Here is a 24,203-nt window from a genome sequence, read left to right on the forward strand (position 1 = left end):
AGACAGAAGTGAGGCAAATCGTTTAATACGTTGTATCTCCTGTCTCTGATTTCTGTAGTCTCTCTCGTCTTCTGTGCCTCGTATGTCGTCGGGTCTAATTGCCTTTGGTAGAAATCTTCCCTGCAAGTAGTGCCTGAGTCATAAGGTGCACATTTCCTCTCCCTGTTTTAGTACATGAGGTTGAGTGAAGTAAGAAGTCAGCAGACCTGTGTTTTCCAAAGATGGCTGTGTCTGAACCACATCACATTGAAAACGTAACCTTTTAAAAGAGGGTCAGGGAATAGAAGTTGCTTGGTGCATGGGATGGATGTTAGTGTCACAGTAAATTCGGTGGCATGGGATGCAGAAATGCCCATTTCTCATTAGTTCTGAATTTTCCCAGAATTTTCCCATTGGGTAGCTTGCTAAAGCTTTTAAATTGGTCAGCAACGTGAAGCTGTTTGCTCATGAGATGAATCATCATTAGTCATAAAAGATTCCTTACCTCGAAATGACTTCCCGTTATGAAATGAGAGAGAAAAGTAGAGAGAACACATTTCAGTCTCACTCCTCCTGAAGGATGCCTGGGAAAGGAAGTCCAAGTTTTACTCTCTTTATGAAATGCATGTTATATTGATTGATTCCTTTAAAGTGATTGGAAATTTAGCAGTAACCTTTCCCTAATGCTGGCTTGTCTTCCATCAAAGCAATTAGTATAAACCAATTGACGAAGTGTTAGTATACACTGACTAGCATTTTCGACAGTAGTGGGGTTATTCTGATATCCTTCTGTTTATAGGTTGTCCATGGGTAACTGTGGTTAATCGTTCTTGTGGACGCAGTGAGCTGCATACAAAACCGCAGCTATCCCAACCTTCCTCTGCTTTTGGTTGCAGGGAGCGGGGACTAACGGTATTCGGCTGACCATGGAGAGCGCTCTGACGGCCCGCGACCGTGTGGGGGTGCAGGATTTTGTCCTGCTTGAGAACTTCACCAGTGAAGCAGCGTTTATTGAAAATCTGCGTAAGCGCTTCAAGGAGAATCTGATCTACGTGAGTAGCTGAGTGACAGACACCGAAGTGTTCATCAGTGACCTGAATTTGGGTGTTTGCTGCAGAAGACATCATAGAATCATAGAATCTTTTAGGTTGGAAAAGACCTTTAAGATCATCCAGTCCAACCATTAACCTAACATTACCAAGTCCACCACTAAACCCATTAAGGGTAGAGTAGCAATTTCGTGTTTCCTGGCTTGGTGGCTGGACTTTTTTTAATGAAAGTAAAAACTAGGAATCATTAAGATTGGAAAGGACCTCTAAGATCATCAGTCCAATCATCAACCCAACACCACCATGCCCACTAAACCATGTCCCAAAGTGCCACGTCTGCCCTTTTTTTGAACACTTCCAGGGATGTTGACTACCACCTCTCTGGGCAGCCTGTTCCAATGCTTGACTACCCTTTCCGTGAAGAAATTTTTCCTAATACCCAACCTAAACCTCCCCTGGCGCAGCTTGAGCCCATTTCCTCTCGTCCTATCGCTAACTACTTGGGAGAAGAGACCAACGCCCACCTCACTACACCCTCCTGTCAGGTAGCTGCAGAGAGCGATAAGGTCTCCCTCCCCTCAGCCTCCTCTTCTCCAGGCTAAACAACCCCGGTTCCCTCAGCCGCTCCTCACAAGGCCTGTGCTCCAGACCCTTCCCCAGCTTCGTTGCCCTTGTCTGGACACGTTCCAGCACCTCGATGTCTTTCTTGTATTGAGAGGCCTAAACCTGGACACAGTATTCCAGGTGCAGCCTCACCAGGGCTGAGTACAGGGGCACAATCACCTCCCTGCTCCTGCTGGCCACGCTATTCCTGATCCAAGCCAGGATGCTGTTGGTCTTCTTGGCCACCTGGGCACACTGCTGGCTCATGTTCAGCCGGCTGTCAACCAACACCCCCAGGTCCTTTTTGGCCAGGCAGCTTTCCAGCCACTCTTCCCCAAGCCCCGTAGCGTTGCATGGGGTTGTTGCGACCAAAGTGCAGGACCCAGCACTTGGCCTTGTTGAACCCATGCCAGAGCTTTGCTCTGCAGTTGGATTTGGAGATGGTGGTATCAACTTTAATAGACCATGGCCTTGAACTTGATCCCAAATGGCGTATCAGAAATAATCCAGTGTTCTTGCTTCTTAGAACTGTTTGTAGGTGCTGTTTTTTCAGCAAGGACAACGTGTCTAGCATAACTCCTGTAAAGACATTCTCACTGTGCTAAGAGGTCGCTTCTTCAGCACCCTTGGCCTCTTTGGAAGCCCTCGGCAGCATCCCCAGTGCACCGCTGCAGGCAGCCCTTATCAAGAACGTACGGCCTTCAGGGCCGTCTGGGCTCTCGGAGAATCTGCTGCCAGACCTTCTGTAACCTCTCTGCTCTGTGTTCTCTTTTTCAGACATACATTGGCTCAGTTCTGGTATCTGTTAATCCATACAAAGAACTGGAAATCTACAGTAAACAGAACATGGAACGGTACCGCGGCGTCAGCTTCTATGAAGTTTCTCCTCACCTGTGAGTGGCCTGTGGGTAAACAGCGCAGTTTGTGCCGTTCCCACACAGGCGTGTGCAATGATGACATGTGAAAACAGGCAGATAGGACTGTTCCTTGTCCCACATGCAGCGCTAAAAATCATAGGGATATAAATGATCCTTCGGAGGGTGTGGTGTACGGCTCTTTCTATTCCTGTTCCTCTCTCCAAAGAGGATAAGTTGCCTTTGCAAGAGCAGTATTTGGAAAGGGAGTTGGTTCCTTCCTGGCTGGAGGAACAGCCCTGCTTACCCAGCCCTGGCAGGACAGGAGTTCATTGTTCCAGGGTTACTTGGGGTCTGCGTGTCCGGGCTGTGAGTTTCCCCTGCTGCTACATCGCTCACTCAGCGTAGGGCTAACTTAGGGGAAAGAGTGTGTCTGTGTGTGTGGTGGTTTCTTTCCTACCTCTGCTCTTACTGCCTGACCAATATTTATCTGGTATTTCCCTTGTTGCTAAGATACCATCAGCCTGTTGGAACAAGGAATGTATTTATTTACATGGTCTGGCCTGGTGAGCATTCCCAATTTCCCATTTTGCTTAAAAAAAAAAAAAAAAAAAAAGTTTGAGGTTTAAAGTTATTTTTGAAAGCATTTGAATTTTTTTGTCAGACTGAAACAAAAAGATGACTGCGAGCTGAGGACGTTTGGCTGCGAAATGCTTTCTTCTGGGGCCAAGGGCCAAATTCTGAGCACCTCTTGGAGGTTTTTTTGTGGTGGGGTTTTTTTAGTTGCCTTTCTTTTTTTTTCAAAAGAGGTCTTGGAAGAGTAAGTGATATTATTTTTGAGCAAACTATTTGGATTGTTTCTTATTACTGGCACATAGCCCAGGAGAGTAAGCAAAACAGAATGCACTGCAAGCACAGAGGAGGAGAGAAACACCATTATTTGGGAAAGTCTGAACACTTGAAGGTTGTATTTGTTATGATAAAAATGTGATTTTCATAGTGTTTCAGCTTCTTGTGTGGACTGACACGGGGGGACAATTAAACCTGAAAAACCCTGCGTTCAAACCTGCTAAGTTCTCCCCTTGATCTGGATGTGTCAGTACATCGTGTCGATGTGCAGGTGCCCCAGATAAGAGATCTGCCCCAAGAACGTAGTTGGCGGTGCCTGAAATCGGCATCGGGCAGTTCCTGGTGAAGCGACTGAGCGGGCGCAGGGGTGGCAGCTCCGGCCGCACCCCCAGCCTTAACTCCGCTGTCAATTCTCACTTGCAAATAGTTGTTGCCACATGGGTTACCTTCCGTCCTGCCCGCCGCAGGGACCTGGCCTAGATGCAGCCACTTTCGCCTGTGATCAGGGCGCTCTCAAGGGCTCCTTTGTTCCTTACGTGAGAATTTTGTGACCCTCTGCAAAATTGTTGGGACTGCGGCTACCTTTTTATTTGTGTGTGCAGTAGGTGCAGGACTGAGCATGATGGCAATGCTCACGTATGAGACAGAGTGCTAAGCAGCTGTGCTTTAATTCCTGTGTGTGCTGCACAAAGTGCCTTAAATCGCAAAGTAGCCGATTATGGCTTAGGCTGTTCTCTTTCTTGTTTTAACTGGTCCCATAAGAAATTGTAAAACGTGCGGCTCATAAGTAAACCCTTGAGAGCTGCAGTACTGAATACCAGTGCTGCTCCAACTGGGAAAACAGTATTTTTTGTTAACTGCTTTTATCATTCCATTACGAAACACTACATTCTTTGATTATTTATGCATTTAAAAATGTTCTGAGGAGCACCGAAATGCTCTGTACTGTAGTACTCTGTGCTTCTCCTTTTACAGTATTTCAGGTGTCTTTTTTCCTCTTATTCTAAACTGATTCTAGAAAGCCAAAATACTGAAGTATTGCTATTCCAGTGTCAAAATCAGTTTAAGGCTAGGTCTGAGCGCTGGGTTCTCTGGGAAGTGCGTCACACGTAGTCATTCAAAGGAGGAAAGTTATCCCTATGGGCTTGAAACACAGCATACTTCCCAGAGTGATCTGTCACATCCTGTCCTATTTATAGCCTGCCAGGGGGTTCAGAGATGGTGTCTACAAATGGGACCATAAACGTCTTTAAGTAAAGTGATTCTGTATGTGGTATGCATGACTGCTAGCTTTCTGCTTGAACTTGTAGTACTAGAAAATCACCCCATAAAGGCACACAGTCTAGAGGCAGTTCTTAAAATTTAAATTAAATTTACATTTATTCAACTGTTTTCAAAATACTCCAGAGGCAGAATTTGGATGGGAAGAGAAGGACTTGATGACTTTAGTGGGGTAAGTGTGCAGTTGTGTTGCTAGGTAGCTCGGTGTTGCCTTAGCACCAAATATTAATAGACTTGAGAAGGCCACGGCTGTTATTTTGGTGCGATTATTTCTAATTAATTTCACAGCATGAGAGTTTAAAAAAAAAAAAAAAAAAGCAAAGCTACTAAAAGGTTGTCAAGTGTATGAAGACAGGATATCTGCTTGATCACCACATGTAAGACAGCTGAAAATATTGTTATGGAGATCTTCTTATACGAGCGCATTGTGAAGGGCTGATGCTCCTCTTATCCTCTTCCGTTGCATCTACCTGGTCCTTCTTTTCCTCTCTCCCTCTGTAACCAGTTGCCACTATTGTCAGACTCATCCTTCTGCTCTCTGGTGGTGTAAAAGTGTGTGTGATTCTCGCTATGAGATCCTGTCTGGTCTGTCGTGGGGAGGAAAAGAGAAGAGAAAGAAGCAGCAAAGGAAGAAGCAGGGCTCCAGAGCCAGCAGCAATAAACCCCGGCTGTATGCAGGCAGGAGGAACCGTCTGGTATTTTGGGTAGCATTTAGCCCAAGTTGGATGGTAGCTTAAGTAGCCTGCAGGATGCTTATCGGTCTGTGCTGGCTTATCCCATTCTTCCTACAGTCCAAGAGGAGCTGTGAGAGGTTGGGCTATTCTGGAGCCACATTATAGGAGCCACCCAGATAGCAAAGTGCAGTTGTGACCAGCTGAGTGAGTCATCACTTAAAAGATAAGCTAGAATAAAGATCGATGGAAAACAAGACGTTCCCTGAATGTAAAGCTTTTTTGTCCTGTGGGACCAATGTTGAGTAATCATGTGTATTTAGAAAAGTAAGTTTATCTGCACCGTTTAGTCTTCTACAGAAGCTCTTCCCATCGGAGAGTCAAAAGAACAGTTTTTGAAGGAATTTGATAGATTTGTGCTGTCACCCTGCAGAAACTTGGCTCAGTGGTTAAGATGTGTATAGAGATGTCAGCAACCTCCTGTGTCATCGCCAGCGTGCAGAAGCAATGTGCTCTTGCCCAGCCCATGGACACATGCTTCTTTTTGAGGTGTCTCTGCTAGGAGTTCACGCTGTGGGATAGTCTTAGCTGAGGACTCTCTGCCGCTCACTTGTGGAAACAAGCTAATGCCTGGTTATCATTGTCCCTCAGCTACGCTATTGCAGACAATTCGTATCGCTCCCTGCGCACGGAGAGGAAGGATCAGTGTATTCTGATCTCTGGGGAGAGCGGGGCTGGCAAAACGGAGGCCACCAAGAAGATCCTGCAGTACTACGCCGTGACCTGTCCAGCCAGTCAGCAGGTCGAAACCGTGAAGGACCGCCTGCTACAATCCAACCCCGTCCTGGAGGTAACTTTAGAGCCTGCAGCACGGAAACTTGACATTGAGTCATACCAGCAGCACTCACATTTTCCAGCTGAGGGGGTGGGGGCAGCTGGACCCCGCCGGGCATGACTGAGCTGTCTGTGCAGAGCGGATAGCGTATCCTGGGAACGCCGGTTCGCGGCATGTGGGCAGATCGTTTGCGCTGCACGCAGGGGAATCCCGCTTTGCTTCCAAGCCGAAGAAACGGCCGTTTGCTGCTGAACTCATTGGCCCTTCCCAGTCCACCAGGAGCCATTCTGGAGTGGGCAGGCTGCGGGGAGAGAGAGGCATTTGGCGTGGGAAGAGTTCTGGGGCGCTGCATAAGTTTACAAAGCCAGAAGCGGACGCGTCTGCTGTGGGCAGCGTAGCCCTCTGATCAGTGCGTTTGTGGGTGCATTTTCTAGTGCTGTGGTGTCCTCTAGTGTCCAGTCCTGAGCCGTCTTTGAGTTCCCTTTGATATTTCCGCTCCGCGCTCAGGGAAAGGTGTGCTCCCCACGAGAGGGGAAAGCCTGGCAGGCCTAGGCCTGTTAGGATGTGCCTGCTGTGAACGGAGCTGCGGTGACTGTAAGCAAAGAGCTGGGATGAAAAAGGAAGCTTTGAGAAGACTGTCAGACGTGACATATGTTGTCAGCAGTGAACTGGCATTAAAATAAGCTTGCAAGGGGGGGATGGAAATGTTGTCAGAGGCATGCTCCATCTGCAATGCTTGCTCTGGGTATAAAGATCAACATTAGAATTCGGGTAGCAATCTGTTTCCTTCTTGGTTTCCCTTGCAAAAAGGAAAAACCGAGGCCTTAATGGCTGTAAATAAACAACTGGCAGCTTCACCAAAGTGTTTATAAGTAATCTTATTTGATACTTATTTATTTTTCTCCCAATGGTTTTCATTTCAGGCCTTTGGAAATGCAAAAACCCTTCGGAATGACAACTCCAGCAGATTTGGGAAATACATGGATGTGCAGTTTGATTACAGGGTAACTTAAAATCTGTTTTATACTTCAGAACTGGTCCCGGTCATAGCAGGTCTCTGTTGCCTGTGCTTTCGTGTACTGATGTGTGCATGGAGCAGTCATTTTGCATTCCCTTGACGATGGTGTAAGCAGAGTCTGTGGTGGCGAAGTTTGGTTCCGACTGTACTTGCTTGGTACACGCTTCCCTTTCTTTCTTCCCTCCTTTCTCTGTCTAAGGAGACAGTGATATTAAGTCCTCTTTATTTCTAGGGTATATGTGCACCGTGCAAATGGATACTCCCAAACTACATCCGCATAAGCCAGCTGTGATCTGAAGATAATCTCTGTCCTGTGTAACTTTGCATAGTGTTTGTTTCGATTCTGATCCAAATTGCCCCACGCTATGAAGGTGAACATAGTGCAAGAACTGAGTAGCTCGGCATACTGCAGTCATTTAAACCTCTCAGTATGCAATCCTTCCACGCTCCCAGTTTTGTTGCTTTTCCTTTGTGTTAAATTCCTTCTGAGAAGGAATTTAACACAAGTCAGGATCCCATTCAGTATGTGCTGTAGCCATGATCTGTACAACGGCATGTTATTTTCGTTTGATAGCTCATTTTGTTTACACCTCAAAACTCAAATTGCCACTGTGTTTTAGCTGAAATAGAGATTGTGATAAAAAAATGACAGATAATTTTCTGTCTCTCTATAGACTATCATTTTGTATCCTATTTGTCTTTGAAAAGACCACCAAGAAGCAGAAATATTTTCCTCTATGTTGATGAACTATTTCAGTGTATCTGGTTTGATTTAGGGGGCTCCTGTTGGGGGCCACATCTTGAACTACCTCCTGGAGAAATCCCGAGTTGTGCACCAGAATCACGGAGAGAGGAACTTCCACATTTTCTACCAGCTGCTAGAAGGAGGGGAAGAGGACTTGCTGCGAAGGCTGGGCCTCGAAAAGAGCCCACAACAGTATCACTATTTAGTAAAGGTGTGCATTAACTAGTAATTCTTATAATATTGTTATATGATAGGACCGATACATTCTCAGTTGACTTTGTAGTTTCCTTCCCTCACTCCAAAAATAAGAGATGACTGCTATAAAAAGAAACACATGGCAGAAGCACATTGAGCATGAGTAATACATCTTTGACAATTATTTACTTATGTACCTCAAATTGTGTCTTTTTAGGGTCACTGTGCAAGGGTCAGCTCCATAAATGATAAAAACGATTGGAAGATTGTGCGAAGAGCCCTCTCCATTATAAGCTTCAATGACAATGAGGTGGAGGTGAGACACGTTTTGACAGCACAGCTGATTTTCCTACTCTTAAGGAATGTTTCTGCTTTGATTTGTTATTTCTGACCAAAGACAGAAAGGTATTCTCTGCAGAAGTCCTGAAAAAAAATACAAAATGCTCTCATAAAATGTTAATTAACACAAAAATCTCACTGCCTTTTCTCACTGTATGTTCATTTCATCATCTTGATTTCTGACTGTTGCTTCCATTCTAGGATTTGCTGAGTATTGTGGCTAGCGTTCTGCATCTGGGGAACGTGCAGTTTGCTGCTGATGAACAAGGAAATGCTCAGGTCACAACAGAGAATCAGATTAAGTATCTGGCTAGGGTGAGTATCACCAGTTAGAAATATATTTCATTAAAGATGAATTAGAGAGGTTTCCTTATTTTGAACTCTGTACCGTTGTATATTTTTAGAATATGGTTTAGAAGTTGTCATAAATTTACTTTTATTTGACCTAAATAAAATGCAAATATTAACATCAAAACCCTTGGACTGACAACTTCTCTATTTACCATTTGAGGCACCACTGACTTGAGGTTTTCACCTTCAGGCAGTGGGATAGGAATAGACCTACTCTGGAGAAAAGTTTTAAAGAAAGAAGAATCCTGGTGGCTTTGCTTAGTCAGTTCTTTGTGCCAGAACAATCAAGCCAATGTATTTGTTGGGTCATAGCACTGGCAGAAAGGAGGTGGTGTGCGGGAGGAAAGGGAAGGGCTGATGTTGCAAAAAGTCTTGCAGGGTGAGTGGGAAATGAAGGGTGGTTCCACTGGACTGTGATTTTGGGGACTAGCCTTTCTGATCTGTTAAAACTAGAACTGATAAATTGAACATACTGCTTCATAGATTAATTTAATATTCTACTGCTTTGCAGCTTCTAGCGGTTGAGGGCTCTGTTCTTCGAGATGCATTGATCCACAAGAAGATCATAGCAAAAGGGGAAGAGGTAAGAACATGAACTGGGCATCTGGAAGGCACATGGAAATAAATAAAGCTAGCGATGCACCGTCGGCTCTCGTACCAGAAATGAACAGTTCACTTCTTGCTTGTCAAAGGAGGTTGTCAGTGCAAGAGTCCCATAACCGAACAGTGACTCGCAGCCTGTACGGTTGGGAGACAGTGATGTAAACTGAGCCCAGCCAGGATGCCGTTAAGTGGCTGTTTATTAAGTGGCTGTTTATTAACAGTGAACTAGGGAACCTTCATCTCTCAGTGGAATGGCTGTTGAATGGCTTTTCTTCTCCTTCTGCATGCAGCTAATCAGTCCTCTGAACCTGGAGCAGGCAGCCTACGCAAGAGATGCGCTTGCTAAGGCAATATACGGACGCACTTTCTCCTGGCTGGTGAACAAAGTTAACAAGTCTCTTGCTTACAAGGTAAATGAACCTTTTGTTTATTGATATCCAACCAAGCGTGAAAGGAAGTTTCAAATCTTTTAGCTGCAAAGCAGAGAAATTATAAGCTCCATGCTCTACAGTGATCTTTAAATTAATTTTTCTACATTAAGAAGAGGGTAAGGAGTAAATGCTGTAACTAAATGGGTAAGATCCAGTGATGGATTGTAGCTATGAGTACATATCAACATTTTATTTTTTGCCCTGTTGCAGGAAGGAGAGTTTCCAGGCTGGAGAAGTACAACAGTTCTAGGATTGCTTGATATCTATGGATTTGAGGTTTTCCAGCACAACAGGTTTGTTTCAATCGATGCTTCTCAGTTTTGAGTAAACTGCGTGACTTCATTCATTATAGTGTTTTCTCTCTGTTGTGAAATGAGACATTATTCCATCTCTGGTTCTCTTAGAGAGAAAGAGATGATGTTTAAACTTCAGGAAATCAGTCGAATAACTGATAATCACAGGGCTTCTAACACTTGGGGCATCCAGCTAATACTTACAAGGAACATTAACAGCTGTAAATGCTATTTTAAAGAGACTGTTGTCTTTGGGGCATATTCATGTGATATCTTGAACTATGCCTTTGTCCAGCTCTCTGGCACAGTGGTGGCTGTTGTTCTGGCATCTTTCCATGGTGGTGTGAATGGGGAAAAAACAGCTCTAAACCAGGGTGTGAGACTGTGTCAGAGTCTGGAACCTGACTCTGGCAGATAGCAATGAACTGAGACTCTCAAATTTGCAGTATTATTGGGCCCTTCTTAAAAGTTTTTGTCTTCCTCTGTGTTCCACCCTTCATGTCCGGTTTTTCCTCCTTCTGGAACTCCTTCATGAGATTCACTAAACTTACTGAATTTATACATTCAGTAAATAAACATTTTGCTAAATCTCTTCTGTCTCTTGATTTGCACAGAGATACATTCATGCTGCTGCCCACTGATTATAGCTTCTTTTACTTGTGGTACAGTGTTAGTGATTATTTTTCTGATTTTTTTTGTTTGCAGCTTTGAGCAATTTTGTATTAATTATTGTAATGAAAAATTGCAGCAGCTCTTCATAGAGCTCACATTAAAGTCAGAACAAGAGGAATACGAGTCAGAAGGCATAGCGGTAAGAGCCAATATCATCACTTCCACTGTCTCCTCTGTAGCACCTCCTGCAGGCAGAGGACGGATTAGAAAGGAGCTGCTAATAATGTCTGTGAATCATAGAATCGTTTAGGTTGGAAAAGACCTTTAAGATCATCCAGTCCAACCATTAACCTAACATTACCAAGTCCACCACTAAACCCATTAAGGGTAGAGTAGCAATTTCGTGTTTCCTGGCTTGGTGGCTGGACTTTTTTTAATGAAAGTAAAAACTAGGAATCATTAAGATTGGAAAGGACCTCTAAGATCATCAGTCCAATCATCAACCCAACACCACCATGCCCACTAAACCATGTCCCAAAGTGCCATGTCTACCCATTTTTTGAACACTTCCAGGGATGGTGACTCCCCCACCTCTCTGGGCAGCCTGTTCCAATGCTTGACTACCCTTTCAGTGAAGAAATTTTTCCTAATATCCAATCTAAACCTCCCCATGTGAATTAAATGTGAAGTCAATGAATTAAAGAGCTTTCCTTTTTCCTTTCTTTTGAAACACTTTGATAACTGTGTGATACAGCTAGAAGTGAGCAATGCCATTCCAATCTTTTACACTGATTAAAGAAAAAAATGCTTTTTAAAGGCAACGTTAGGAAAACAAATTTGATGAGTGAAAAAGCTTTGTTTCAAATTTGACAGAAAGATTATTTAAGTAAGGTGCTGTCTGAAATGTTCTGAGATTTTAAAGTTTTTTTCCAGTCTAGAATTGTTTTCACCCAAGTGTGATTTCTTGTCTTTGTAGTGGGAACCAGTTCAGTATTTCAATAACAAAATAATTTGTGATTTGGTGGAAGAGAAATTCAAAGGCATCATTTCTATTCTGGTGAGTTGACAACACCTTTTATGTTAAAAAATTTGGGGCAGTGTAGTGGAAAACAGGAGGAAGAACACAGGGGAAAAAAAAGGCCTCAGCTTACATTAGGATTATTTGGGCAAGCGGGAAGAGCTACGATACACTGAGCAGTGACACCATTAAAAGTCATATTGTATCATCTCCATCTGCTCTCGGGACAGAAGCTTCCATTCCAGGCAGTCTAGGAGGAGGAAAGCGTTTTCAGCTCAACAGTTCTTCATTTGTTGAACTAAGAGCTGGCCTACCTGTTAAAAGGCCAAAGGGCCAAACTGGGGCAGTGTTTCAGTGAGACAGAATTAGAGCTGTGCTGACAAGCACGGTAAGAAATGAATACTAGAATGCGTGTGTTTGTAGGATGAGGAGTGTCTGAGACCTGGGGATGCCACAGATACAACATTCTTGGAGAAACTGGAGGAAACTGTGAAGAACCACCCTCATTTCCTCACGTGAGTGTTCACATAGCTGAGGGCAGTTATACTGGTAGGATCCAAGTGTGTGACAGAGCCTGGAGCTTGAATTATTCCTAGCTAACATTGTAATTCACTGTGTTACGGTAGCATCCTAAGTATACTGGGTCCCACATAAAAGATGATTCTGTTTGCTTCTGCAAAGAGATTAGATTGCGAGTTAAGATAATACAGAGTAAGTTGTCAACACTAACTGCCTTGCCCTTCTCAAGACTGTGCTTCAGAATAGAACAGGAGCAACAAAACCCTTGTTACTGACTTGCCTCTTCACCGATCTCTTCCTGGCATCCTACTGCTACTGCAGGCTTGCAGCTTCTTGGCTCTTCCAAGACCTGGCCCAATACTTCAGGTGTGACAAACTCTGTTTTGGAGTATTAGGCCAGATCATTCCCCAGCCATTGGTGACTTAAGTCAGGCCTAGGAATAACTAGAACACAGAGCAGAATTTTACTGGTAAAAAGTGTTCCAAGGTGTATATGCATTGGAATGGTTAAAGCAGTGTTAGCGCTTTTGAAATTGAGAGGTTTATGTTGCGCTAACTCACCTTTGTGCCCATCTGCTTCCCAGACAATATCAATATTCTTCTTTGACTTTGCCAACCTATCCGTGTTGCCACCACTCCAGTTTAATGGGTGTGAATTCCATGTTTCACCTCTCAGATTGTCTACTTCAGTTTAGGAGCTCTGAATGTCTTTTTATTCTTACTGAATGTTCTGGTTATGCTCAGATTAGGATCTGTACGGCATCTCACGAGTAAGCCAGCCCGCTGCCAGCATCTTCACTGCCCTCTTGCCTGCTGCCTCTACTCTAATTTCATGTGCACACAGAACCACTCTGCAACCTCACCAGGAAGCTGAAAGTTCATCCATTTGAAATAAACATAAATATACTTTATGACATTTTTATGATTTTCTGGTTGATAACTCCTTATTTATTTTTGGTCTTGAAAATCAGCAAGTCAGATTTATTCCCCCGCCCCCCTTCTGTGTTCACATAGTCCTGCTCTTGGATCAAATGCCTGAAGTGAATCCCCCACCATGAAACAAATGTTTGCTTCTCCTGAAGCTTCTTCACTTTCTCACCAGGCACAAGCTCGCTGACCAAAAGACTCGCAAGTCACTGGGGCGGGAGGAGTTTCGGCTTTTGCACTATGCTGGAGAGGTCACCTACAGCGTTGCAGGTAAGCGTGCGCATTGCCTCCACTGTCTCTCACTCTTTTATGCTCCTCCTGTCCTCTGCCCTTTGAATTACAACAGCTTCACTATACAGTAAAGAAAAATCTGGGCATAGAATACGTCCACACATCATTTGATTAACCAGATTAATTTCCCATCTCAAATTCCTGCCTTGTTGTGAAGTTTTTGTGGAACAGCGGTGGCAGCCTGAGCGGTTTCTTTTTCTTCCAGGTTTTCTAGATAAAAACAATGACCTTCTCTTTCGGAACCTGAAGGAGGTGAGTGTGGATAGAGGATGTTTCCAATACTCAGCGGAATGAGGAGTCGGGTTAAAAATGGGGTGGCACCTGAGGGAAAAGATTCTTCTAGACTCCACTGGAGAACGCGTGTCCATAGGGCTGCACTTTGAAAAGACAAATTGAGGTGCCCAAAGTTCATTTTACCGATAAAAACCAAACCAAACCAAAAAAACCCCAAACAAACAGTTTTGTCCCATGCTGCTTTGATAGGTCTCTGAAGAATACTCTGTACTTTATCTGTGAAAACATCTCTCTCCGCAGACCATGTGCAACTCAGAGAACCCTATCATAAATCAGTGTTTTGACAGGACGGAGCTGACAGATAAAAAGAGACCTGAAACGGTAAGAACACAAGAGCTGGATGGAAGTGTGGCTGTTTCCTCTTTGTAAAAGACATGCCCTGTCTAACATGGTAATCTAAATGCAAGCCTCTCTCATTTAAAGCTGGGAGACTGAGGTTTGTTCTGCAGTCACACGTACTAGCCGTAAGTCATCGCTTCATATATAGTTTTCTTTCTTTTCTCCTAGGCAGCAACTCAGTTTAAAAACAGCCTCTCCAAACTCATGGAAATTCTGATGTCCAAAGAACCGTCCTACATTCGTTGCATTAAACCTAACGATGCTAAACAGGCTGGTATGACCCTGGTGACTCTTCCTCTTTTCTACGACAGCTGTATATAGACCACTAGATCCTAGTCAGTGAGGCACAGAAAAGAGCTCAAATGACAAAGATTTTGAGCAAAATGCAAGACTTTTTCATTTTGGGTCTGTGCTAGAGCTTCTTGTAGTGGCAGCACCAGCAGCCAGGAATCAGAGCGGGAGAACTGCTCTTGGGTGGAGTAGGGTCTTGTTTACAGTGAAGAGTTATTAACCTACGTAACTTCCTTTTAACAACCTTTATTCTCCCTCATTTCTTCCTCCTGTGTGCATAGAACATCCTAAAGGAGAACTTCATTTTGGAATGAATATAAATGTATATTAAAAAGGGAGGGTGGGAAGACAGGAGACACAAAACAAGTTGTGTGGGATTTGCACCGTGAGGATGGGTTAAAGACAATTGTGTAAGATAGAACCAAGAACTGAACGTTTCCCTTCTCCGGATGAAGGGACAGCTATACACTGATCGCGTTTCTCTGTTTTCATGCTCTCTCAAGATCGATTTGATGAAGTTCTAATCCGACATCAAGTGAAATACCTAGGGTTGATGGAGAACCTCAGAGTGCGCAGAGCTGGGTTTGCATATCGAAGAAAATACGAAGTTTTCCTGCAGAGGTAGGATTACCTTGGACTACTCTCTCCTTGCTGCTCCCTCCCCCCGGTCTCGATCCGATAGATGTTGAGGAGCTTTCTGAACAGCAGAGAGGCAGCCCTTAACACCTGACAGACTTATTTTCTTGAGGGAGCGAGAAGCGTGGCCTCTCTCCCTTCCCATTGCCCTGCACAGACTGGACTTCTCTCCCTAAGATTTCTTCTGCTGTCAATTTACAGGTACAAATCACTTTGTCCAGAAACATGGCCTACATGGGACGGACGGCCCCACGACGGGGTGGCTGTGCTGGTGAAGCACCTTGGCTACAAACAGGAAGAATACAAAATGGGACGGTTAGTTCTTCTATTTTCTTAATTTGAGATAATGAATCATGGGACGTCCATGCCATTGCTTTTAAATAAGGCTTCTCTATCTAATGGGTGAGGAAAAGATTAGAGATCCCAAAGGGGATGCTAAGGACAGGAAGCAAACTTCTCCGGCATGTTAAACATAATTCTGCATTTCTATTTCTAGAACAAAGATTTTTATCCGCTTTCCCAAGACTTTGTTTGCAACGGAAGATGCTCTGGAAGTGAGGAAGCAGAGTCTGGGTGAGTCACACACACTGCAGTAGCCTCACAGACAGTTGGCTGGCTGTTTTCTGATATTTCTGTTTGTTTGGGGAGGTGGGGTGGGAGGCAGGGGGTGTGTTTAAAAAGTTGACCCTTCTTCTGCCAAAATCTGCTTGGTCACAATTTGAAATTCCTGCTTTTCTTGCAATTTCAGCAACAAAAATGCAGGCCACATGGAGAGGTTTCTACCGTCGAAAGAAATTCCTGCACATGAAACACTCAGGTATGACACCGGGGCAGGGGGACTGCAGTGCTGTGTAGTTGTATGGTTTGAAGTGGCCGTTGTTGTCAGAGATGACTTGAGTTTGATGTGTAAGAAGGAACATTCCCAAAGCCTTGCTGGAAGTAGAATGGAAGACATTGGTGTGGTACCCAGTCCTTCCACCTTTAGGCTGAGAGACTCTGAGCAAGAGCAGCGGACTTAACTCATGTTCACCCAGCAACCCCCATACGGCAGTTCCCATCTGCTGGTGCTTTTTATTGACATTTATCCATTGTATCATATTGTTAAGAACTTAAATGATATTCTTCCCGTTGAAGGCTGTTTACTTAGAGAGCAGGCTGTCTTGAGTGCTCTTTGTTACCAGTTTTGCAGGGAGTCAATATTGGTATGAAGGAGCTCACTTAGTGCAGAATCTTTGTATTATTTTTAGCAATAGCGATCCAGTCCTGGTGGCGGGGAACCCTGGGACGGCGAAAAGCTGCCAAGAAGAAGTGGGCAGTAGAGACTATCAGAAGGTGCGTAAAGAATAACCCAAGCCATCAAATGGGTACTTATTTTGTAACAGTAAGATGATAAGAATAAACCTTCTTGTCACTGCAGAGGTTTTTTTAATATCAGAGGTTTTTTTTTAATATATTACAACTGTTAAGTAAATCCCAGAAAAGGGTTTGGTTGGAAGAGACCTCTAAATATCTCTTATTTTGATCACTTCTCTAATTAGCTACTAAAATTTTCTTCTTCCTCAGGTTCATTAAAGGTTTTATTTACCGGAACCACCCTCGCTGCCCAGAGAATGAGTATTTCCTTGATTACATCCGCTTCTCCTTCCTGATGAACCTCAAGCGTAATTTACCAAAAAATGTTTTGGACAAATCATGGCCAACTCCTCCTCCATCACTCTGTGAGGTAGGCATAACTGCAGCGGGGTGAGATGAATGAGATGCAGGATGGAGGAGGCTAATGGCAGTATTGAAGACCACGGGCCACCAAAGGCCTGAGGGGACCCTCCTGCTACCAGAGCAGGACAGAACCAGGTTCTCGCTGAAGTTCCACGTTGCATTAGCATCTCTACTAGCAGAATTAATCCACACATCATCACATCAGTGTAATTATAGCATATCTGTAAAATTATTAGAGCTATAGTAGTGAAAGTTCTTGAGAGCATGGTGCTGTTGCAACACCATTTTCTACTGGTTTTCTCATCCTTTTCTGAAATTTTCTTCCCTTTTTCTCTGAGCAAATTAAGTTCCTTCTGGACAGTTAAATTGGCTGCAATGACAATGTGGTTGCCTGTGAAGAACATATTAAACTTCCTCTATTGCCAGCACTATTCTGCAGCTGGCAGAATTGTTTTTTTTAATCTGTTCATGACAAAATACTGCAGAAATCCCACTTTTCCAAAGGCCCTTGTTTGTTTGGACTGCAGGTACAGCTGGAAGCAAGGAAGGGCATAGCTGTGTAACGTGGAGCGGTCCTGGTATTCATTCTCCATTCCAAAGCAGTTGGAGAATGTTGTGGGGCAAACTCTCTTGGAAAGGTGGAAAATAAACTTCCTATTATTTATTTTTGAAAGCGGCTCTCAGTAATGAAACAGTATTTTAATTCAGCAGTGCATTTTCTGCAGTTGCTTCTCATCTGTCTTCACTGAATTGGTTTGTCAGTAATTTTGTGTGATTTCTTCTTCAGGCATCCCAGCTCCTGCGACAGCTATGTATGCAGAACATGGTCTGGACCTACTGCAAGAGAATCAGCCCAGAGTGGAAGCAGCAGGTATGAGACAACTTGACATTATTTCACAAGCTATGCCAATGTTCCCAAGAATAGGAGGGGGTTCTCAGCATTATTTATTGTAAGGACTGAAGGAGGGGAACGGCTGGATGGGAGGGACAAGGGTACTACTACAGAGGGGAGTCACAGGAACAATGGTGAGGTAGAGGAACTCTTGAATCACTGCATTCTTCGGTGGTTGGTTAACAGTTCCACAAGAACCCTGTGATTTTATTTTTAGGTTAGAGACAAAACTAAAAGACCAGAATGTGCATAAAATAAAACCATTATATACATAGTTCAATGCATATTATTTAAACAGTGTTGTATATCCATGCCCCTATATAATTTCTACACTGAAAGGCCCTGTTATTCTTCCCATTGAAGATAAAGATGTAAGAAGTCGCATTATTCTGCTTGTACCATATAAAGTAGAGAGCAAGAATTCTGCAGACACAAAACTAGTCATTTTCCCAACAGAGAAGTTAGTTACATGAATGGTTACAGTTGCTGTTCTAGCCAAAAAGAATAAAAATGATACTGAAATTTGATTCATCTTAGTCATGGAAAGGTAGGGAGAGGGAATTTTTGTATTAAAAAAAAACTCAGTGAAGGGATATAATAGGAAATGTATACATTAAACAGTTTAGATGTAACTGTTACGAGATGATAGTAATCATTGCCATTAAGCTTTTTGTTTTTATTGCATAGTGTATCATACTGCTTATGAAGGCCTGCAAAGTATTAAGCAGGTATAATGAAATGCTGTAATTAGTTAGTGGCTGAGCCTGTGATTAAGGACACAGGATTAATACCAACCATTACTGAGCTGGAGGTGGAACTCAGCAGAACACTTTCCTTTCCCCAGCAAACCAGACTCACTCATAATGAGTATCTTTTATCCACATTTTTACCTGTAAATCATCTCAGGTATTTATCCTGTGTAATCAATCACACCCAGAACATGGATTTGCCCTAAATAAAGCAAAGGGGATTGCCTGTTTCCTCGTTCACTGGTTTTGTTCTTATTCTGAAGGAGCTCAAGTTAGGAGCTAAGAGCACAGGTCATATTTACAGCGTGGGGTGGCTGTACCCTGGAATGCTGCCACTCCAAAAGGGACCAAAGGTTTATGGTGACTCATGATTTAAACAGGAACTCCTGCGGCAATATGGCAGCTACTTGAATTGTACTATTTGTCAGAGGATAATTTGGAGAATATCGAGTAGATCAGAGAGCTGTAATCAATGCGTTACACAGTGCTAATAAGGACATAACTTTTTTGTCAGTACTGTAAGTAAAGATGTTGACTAGCTGCAAGGCTTCAGGGAGGAAAAAAGAAATCTGAAACATGAGAAAAGCCATATGGGGTAGAGCAAACTGCTTTAAGCTTAAGGAGGAAGAGGTTAAGAGAATCACTGCAGTAGGAGGATTCTGAGACTTTTTAAACACAGGCATTATCCAAAGCCAGAGACTAGATGCCATGTCCAGATAAATTCAAACCAGAAATATGATGCATACCTTTGAGATGAAAGAGAAAGGGAAATAAGCTGGGGGGGGGGGGGGGGAGGGGGAGGAAGTTTCTTTTCTACCCTAAAGATTGGGTAGCTGTTGAAAATGTAAGGGGTATATGGAATATTTTGTGTAATTTTGTGACTAGTATGATTCAGGAAGTCAAAATGAGATGATGACTGCTAAAAAAAATCAAAAAGAAAACATCTCTTAAGACAAATTTATCTTTTTATTTAAGGAGACATTTTATACTAAACAAGAATATATCTTCTGTCCTTGCAGTTGGAACAAAAAGTAATTGCCAGTGAGATTTTTAAGGGTAAAAAAGACAATTACCCTCAGAGCGTTCCTAGACTCTTCATCAACACTCGACTTGGTGAGTAGGTGTTGTGAAGTTTAACAGGAGGAAGAAAGGGGGGGGGGGGGATTAATCTAGTCTTGCTGGAAATTTCTCTTTCTGACCCCACCTCTTTGGTTTTAATACAGGTAATGAAGAGATAAATGCTAAAGTCCTTCAGGCTTTAGAAAGTGAAGCAATTAAGGTGAGATATGTGTCCTAATACCTTTGTCAAGCTTCTTGAGTTATTCACCGGCGTATCAGAAGATTAGATTTCTGAGGAAAACATAGAAAGAATTTTACATTACACTAAGCTTGTAGTACATTAGAACACAGTCTAGGGGAAGAGCTGGTGGCTCAGAAATAGATTTTTGAGATTTGGGCAAATTTATGTCAGTTAAGAATTGAAGGGGTTGCAGCTGGTGTGGCTGGAGAGGAAAGGAGCAATGAAGAAACCTACACAGACTGAAGCTAAACCTGGATTTTTCAAGCCCATGGTAGTTATTGTTCAGAACTCCTCTAGGTCAGCAAGGAAGTCTGTGGCAGAACTGAGAACAGGTCTCAAAAGGATTGTCTCTAGTCCCAGTTTACCAACCGCTGGTCAGTACCTCCTACAAGCTCTCTAGGCTAGCGGGAAGGTAGCTGACAATTAAACAAGTTGCACTTTTAGCACTGTTAACACTTATTTCAGTATGCAGTTCCTGTGATCAAGTATGACCGGAAAGGATACAAAGCAAGAGCACGGCAGCTGCTTCTTACCCAGAACGCAGTCGTCATAGCTGAAGAATCCAAAATCAAACAACGAATTGACTATGGCAATCTGACAGGTGAGAAGGGTAACATAAATGGGGTTTGGCTTACTTGACTGAAGTCAGACTTCACCTTGGCTACAGTTAAATAAGTAATAATAAAATAACCAGTTTGTCTTTGTCCTGGACAAGAATGGAATTATCCAATACTGACAAGCATTTTAAGTCTGTAATATCTTGAAACTGAGTTTTTTCCAAAATTAAACTCCATAAAATGTCACAAAAATTACTCAATTCATCTCCCCCAAGCCTGCTCCTAAGTCATTTCCCAACTGCACATATCTACCGCAGGGGAGTTGCACCATTATTACAAAACAGCAGCTTGGGACACTGCTCCCCCTTTCAGCCCTCTAAATATTTGACAGAGACTTGATACTTTGAGGGAGGAAACTTGGTCAGACAGAGAAAACGGCTGAGTCTAGTGCATGGTAGTCATTACCTGGCTTTGTCTGAAACCTCCTGCTTCACAGCCTCAGCTCCAGCTCCACTACACTTCCTCTTTACAGCCAGTTTTGGTGCTAATCATTTCAGTGTTAGCCTGATACAACTATCTATCTACTGCATTTGCAACTGTCACCCTTCAAAGTGGTTTCCAAGGGCAACACTAATTTGGGGTTCTGTGACTCCCATAAGATGCTATTATGGCAGAGATCTATCTCTGCTAGGGTTGGGCTAGCTCAATTGAAATAGCTAATCCAGTTTGTAGCTAGTGTCAAGATATTAAACGAAGTCCAAAAATAAACTATGAAGAAACAGACACTCCTGAAACAGAGCACCATGCTCCTTAACTAATCCCTACCAGGGAATTCATGGCAGAGGCTAAGCCTCTTGCTTCCTGTACAGTCAGAAGGCACTGCTGGCTGGCTGAGCAGAAATGCTGAACTCCGAGCCCAAGTCAGTCACAGAGCAGCATAATGAGAACCTGCAGCAGCCCAGGACTGGAGCTGCGTGGACCAATACACCAGCAAGTGGGTGTGGGTTCAGCCTGTCCCCAAGCCCAGCTGCAGGGCAAGCAAGGAATTATGGCAATGACAGCTTTCTGCAGCCAAGCTCCTACAGCAGCTCTGGCCTCTCTTAGCACATGCTAGCAGTAGCAGGGAGACAACAGTGACCTCATTGTCCCAACTGTCCCTCTCCTTCCTAGCACCCCAGTAATTCCACTGCTCATCCACCTGCTGGGCTAGAATGAAGTATCTGTCCAGTGGGTGCTGAAAGTAAAATTTTGGTCATAGGTCCCTTAACTGGCCAAAGTAGCTCTTTTTCCAAGTCCATGAGGACCATGACAGTTTGTAAACAGGCATTCTTCCTACTTCAGATGGACAGAGGCATCTCCAAGTTTCTTTGCCATCCTAAAGAGCAGTTTAAGCTGTCACCTTGCAGCCTCTTCAGCCTCTCTGCTGGCATGTTAGTGCATTGCTTCTGTGCTGCAGCTTCTCAGCTGTCGGGTTTCTTGGTGTGGGAACAACTCTTGCTGCGTTCCTGGGAGAGGTTCTCAAACACGTGCAAGAATCCTAGCGGAGTTGTGTTGGGTGTCAAATGGCCATTCTCTATTGCAGGCATCTCCGTCAGCAGCCTGAGCGATAACTTGTTTGTGCTGCACGTGCACTGTGAGGATAACAAACAGAAGGTAGTGGGACTCATCCATCGTTTCTCCAACCACCTCCAGAAAAAGTTTTAAAGGCACAAAGAGCGGAAGAGCCACCTGGGGCGGGGAGGAGGGCACGCATGGTGATATGTATGTAACTAACTTTGTGCCAGCTCTAAGGAGCATTTCACTTAAATTTACCTGTGCTCGTAGATGGGGTTCACCAGGAGGATTGGCACTGTCCCTTGCCCCCTGTTACCGATGCCTTGTAAATAAATTAACTGCCATAGGTGCAGCATGACCCACAACAGAGACCCCAGAGATCTCTACCAAGCCTGGTCCACTTGGAGAAGTGTTCTTCCATGCTAACCTAAGGAGATAGTTCTGTCCCTGTTAATTACAGCATAATCATTTTGGTATACCAACACTGTAAAGCCATGATCATAAACCATCATCTCTTTTCCCTCCCAGGGAGATGTTGTACTTCAAAGTGACCATGTGATCGAGACACTAACAAAAACAGCCATGCAGGCAGACAAAGTCAATAATGTCAACATCAACCAGGGCAGGTGAGTGAAGCCAAGCCCCTCTCAGAAGCTGCCTTGATCTTTGTGTTCGTTCTGAAGAGAGCTCCGCTTCAGCGTTAAAGGGCTACAGAAACCTATACAACATCAAAATGTACCTACTACATCTTAACTAAAGCTCCATTTCCTTCATCAAGCAGATCTAGTGCAGCTAAGCATCAATACAGAGCAGCCACTTATGCAGGAAAAGGGTAAAACTAAGCCAGTGGGGAGGTCATAAATACTCATCAAAACTCTTCTTACCTTTCTCTTCACAGCATAAAATTTACGGTTGGGCAAGGCAAAGAAGGCATAATTGACTTTATATCAGGATCAGAACTGCTTATAGCCAAAGCCAAGAATGGCCATCTAACAGTGGTGAGTACAGGCTGAAGTTGGTAAGAAATAGTAGTAGTTCACTTACAGTAGATCCAAACCCAGATTATTTGGCATTAAACCGTATTTGCAGCAGATGAACATGTGCCATGTGACTTTCTTGCTGAACACGCTGCCCTGGTCTACCAGCCTTTTCCCCAGTTGGAGCTGTGCATTGTACTTCTCTTCCTGCAGTCACAAGAGACCTGCCAGGCTTACTCAAACTCATCAAGCAATTGTCCTATCAATCACCTTTTTGGTTTTTTTCCCCTCCCCAAGATTCAGGCTTTAATGCCATAACTCTGTCGCAAATCAAATTTTAGAAAGACATTTAAAAGACAGGAAGGGAAAAAAAAAATCCTTTTCCCTTCTTAGATTGTTTGTAGTCTTCCTGCTAGTCAGAGTCATGCAACTGATTTATGCATTGTCAGATTAAAGATTATTCAGAAATAAATCCAGAATAATGTATTCAGACTGCACTCACTCCCCTTCCAGCATCAGAGCTTTTCTGTCCTACTGCAGGCTGACTAGTCTCTGAACAGCAATCAACATTTCTACTTGGCTCTTCAGTGAGAGTCCATCCCATAAAAAGCCACAAATGTAGTACTGGCAAAGGATCTCCTTGCTCTACAGCGTGCGTATAGACTGTACACAGGATGAGAGATTAAATTTGCATAAGGATCAGGCTGCTTTATTTGCTATCACTAACAGCAAACCAAGTAACTTCTTAAGACTATGAAGAAACACTTCCCATATTTTTTTTCCCCACCCTTTTCAAACTATCCCTAGAAACATTTTTCCAGTTTTGCCCCTCCCTCCTCAGCAAAGCAAAGTCTTCTTGTACTGCTAGCCTAGGGAGAAGTTTTTAATATAACCACAGGCAGTGGGGCGTAAGAGCACCGTGGACTCCTCCAACTTACTGAAGTGCCAATACCAGCCTTTGTTTCCTGCTGAGACTGGCCAGCTTCAGAGCAGAGCAAACTTTACACACTGTGGCATAATGGCTTAATTCTACATGCCAGTCTTTGGTGCACTTAAAAGATGTTTAGGAGCTACAACTGTTGCAGCGTCTTTGTTTTCAACACGCTTTCTAGCTTGTCCTTCTCTCCTGCAGGTTGCTCCTCGTTTGAATTCTCGATGATAAAACATGCCACCACACCAGGACCTTTTCCTCCATCAGTCTGACTGCACCCTATAGAATTGGCCGGATATTGTTCCCAGCAAAATCCCCGCTCCTTCCTCGCTTTGCTCATTTTGTTTATTGTTACCAAAGACCTGCACTTTCAGAAAAACCACAAAATACATCTTGCTTTCTTGTCTTAATATGAAAGTTCCAAAAGAAAGGCCTTCTCTTCCTTACCTTAGTGGCAAACGCATGGGTCCAACGCAGTGTCTGTGAAACCGTGGCTCATGAAAC

At 43.6% G+C, this 24,203-nt stretch overlaps 1 protein-coding gene across 1 annotated transcript; it reads left to right on the forward strand.

Moving 5' to 3' along the window:
- The first annotated feature begins 890 nt into the window (after positions 1 to 890).
- MYO1C (myosin IC) lies at positions 891 to 23,952 on the forward strand. The gene is made up of 31 exons (XM_009480262.2): positions 891 to 1,031; positions 2,409 to 2,524; positions 5,938 to 6,136; positions 7,045 to 7,125; positions 7,916 to 8,095; positions 8,297 to 8,395; positions 8,620 to 8,733; positions 9,281 to 9,352; positions 9,663 to 9,782; positions 10,014 to 10,096; positions 10,802 to 10,907; positions 11,685 to 11,765; positions 12,150 to 12,241; positions 13,348 to 13,442; positions 13,669 to 13,715; positions 13,998 to 14,078; positions 14,265 to 14,370; positions 14,891 to 15,008; positions 15,225 to 15,338; positions 15,520 to 15,596; positions 15,772 to 15,840; positions 16,271 to 16,355; positions 16,587 to 16,746; positions 17,527 to 17,610; positions 19,400 to 19,493; positions 19,604 to 19,659; positions 20,146 to 20,281; positions 21,820 to 21,890; positions 22,320 to 22,417; positions 22,690 to 22,789; positions 23,901 to 23,952. Exons 1-31 carry the CDS (start codon positions 906 to 908, stop codon positions 23,925 to 23,927), a joined length of 3,087 nt encoding a protein of 1,028 aa, XP_009478537.2. The 5' UTR covers positions 891 to 905; the 3' UTR covers positions 23,928 to 23,952.
- The last annotated feature ends 251 nt before the right edge of the window (positions 23,953 to 24,203 follow it).

This window comes from Pelecanus crispus, chromosome 12, assembly GCF_030463565.1.
Source record: "Pelecanus crispus isolate bPelCri1 chromosome 12, bPelCri1.pri, whole genome shotgun sequence".
Taxonomy (NCBI): Eukaryota; Metazoa; Chordata; class Aves; order Pelecaniformes; family Pelecanidae; genus Pelecanus; species Pelecanus crispus.

Coding starts and splice junctions, on each gene's coding strand:
- MYO1C (XM_009480262.2), top strand. CDS start 906: ATGGAGAGCGCTCTGACGGCCCGCGACCGTGTGGGGGTGCAGGATTTT. Junction 13,716..13,997: donor TCTTTCGGAACCTGAAGGAG/GTGAGTGTGGAT, acceptor CTCTCTCCGCAG/ACCATGTGCAACTCAGAGAA. Junction 21,891..22,319: donor GTGAGGATAACAAACAGAAG/GTAGTGGGACTC, acceptor TTTCCCTCCCAG/GGAGATGTTGTACTTCAAAG.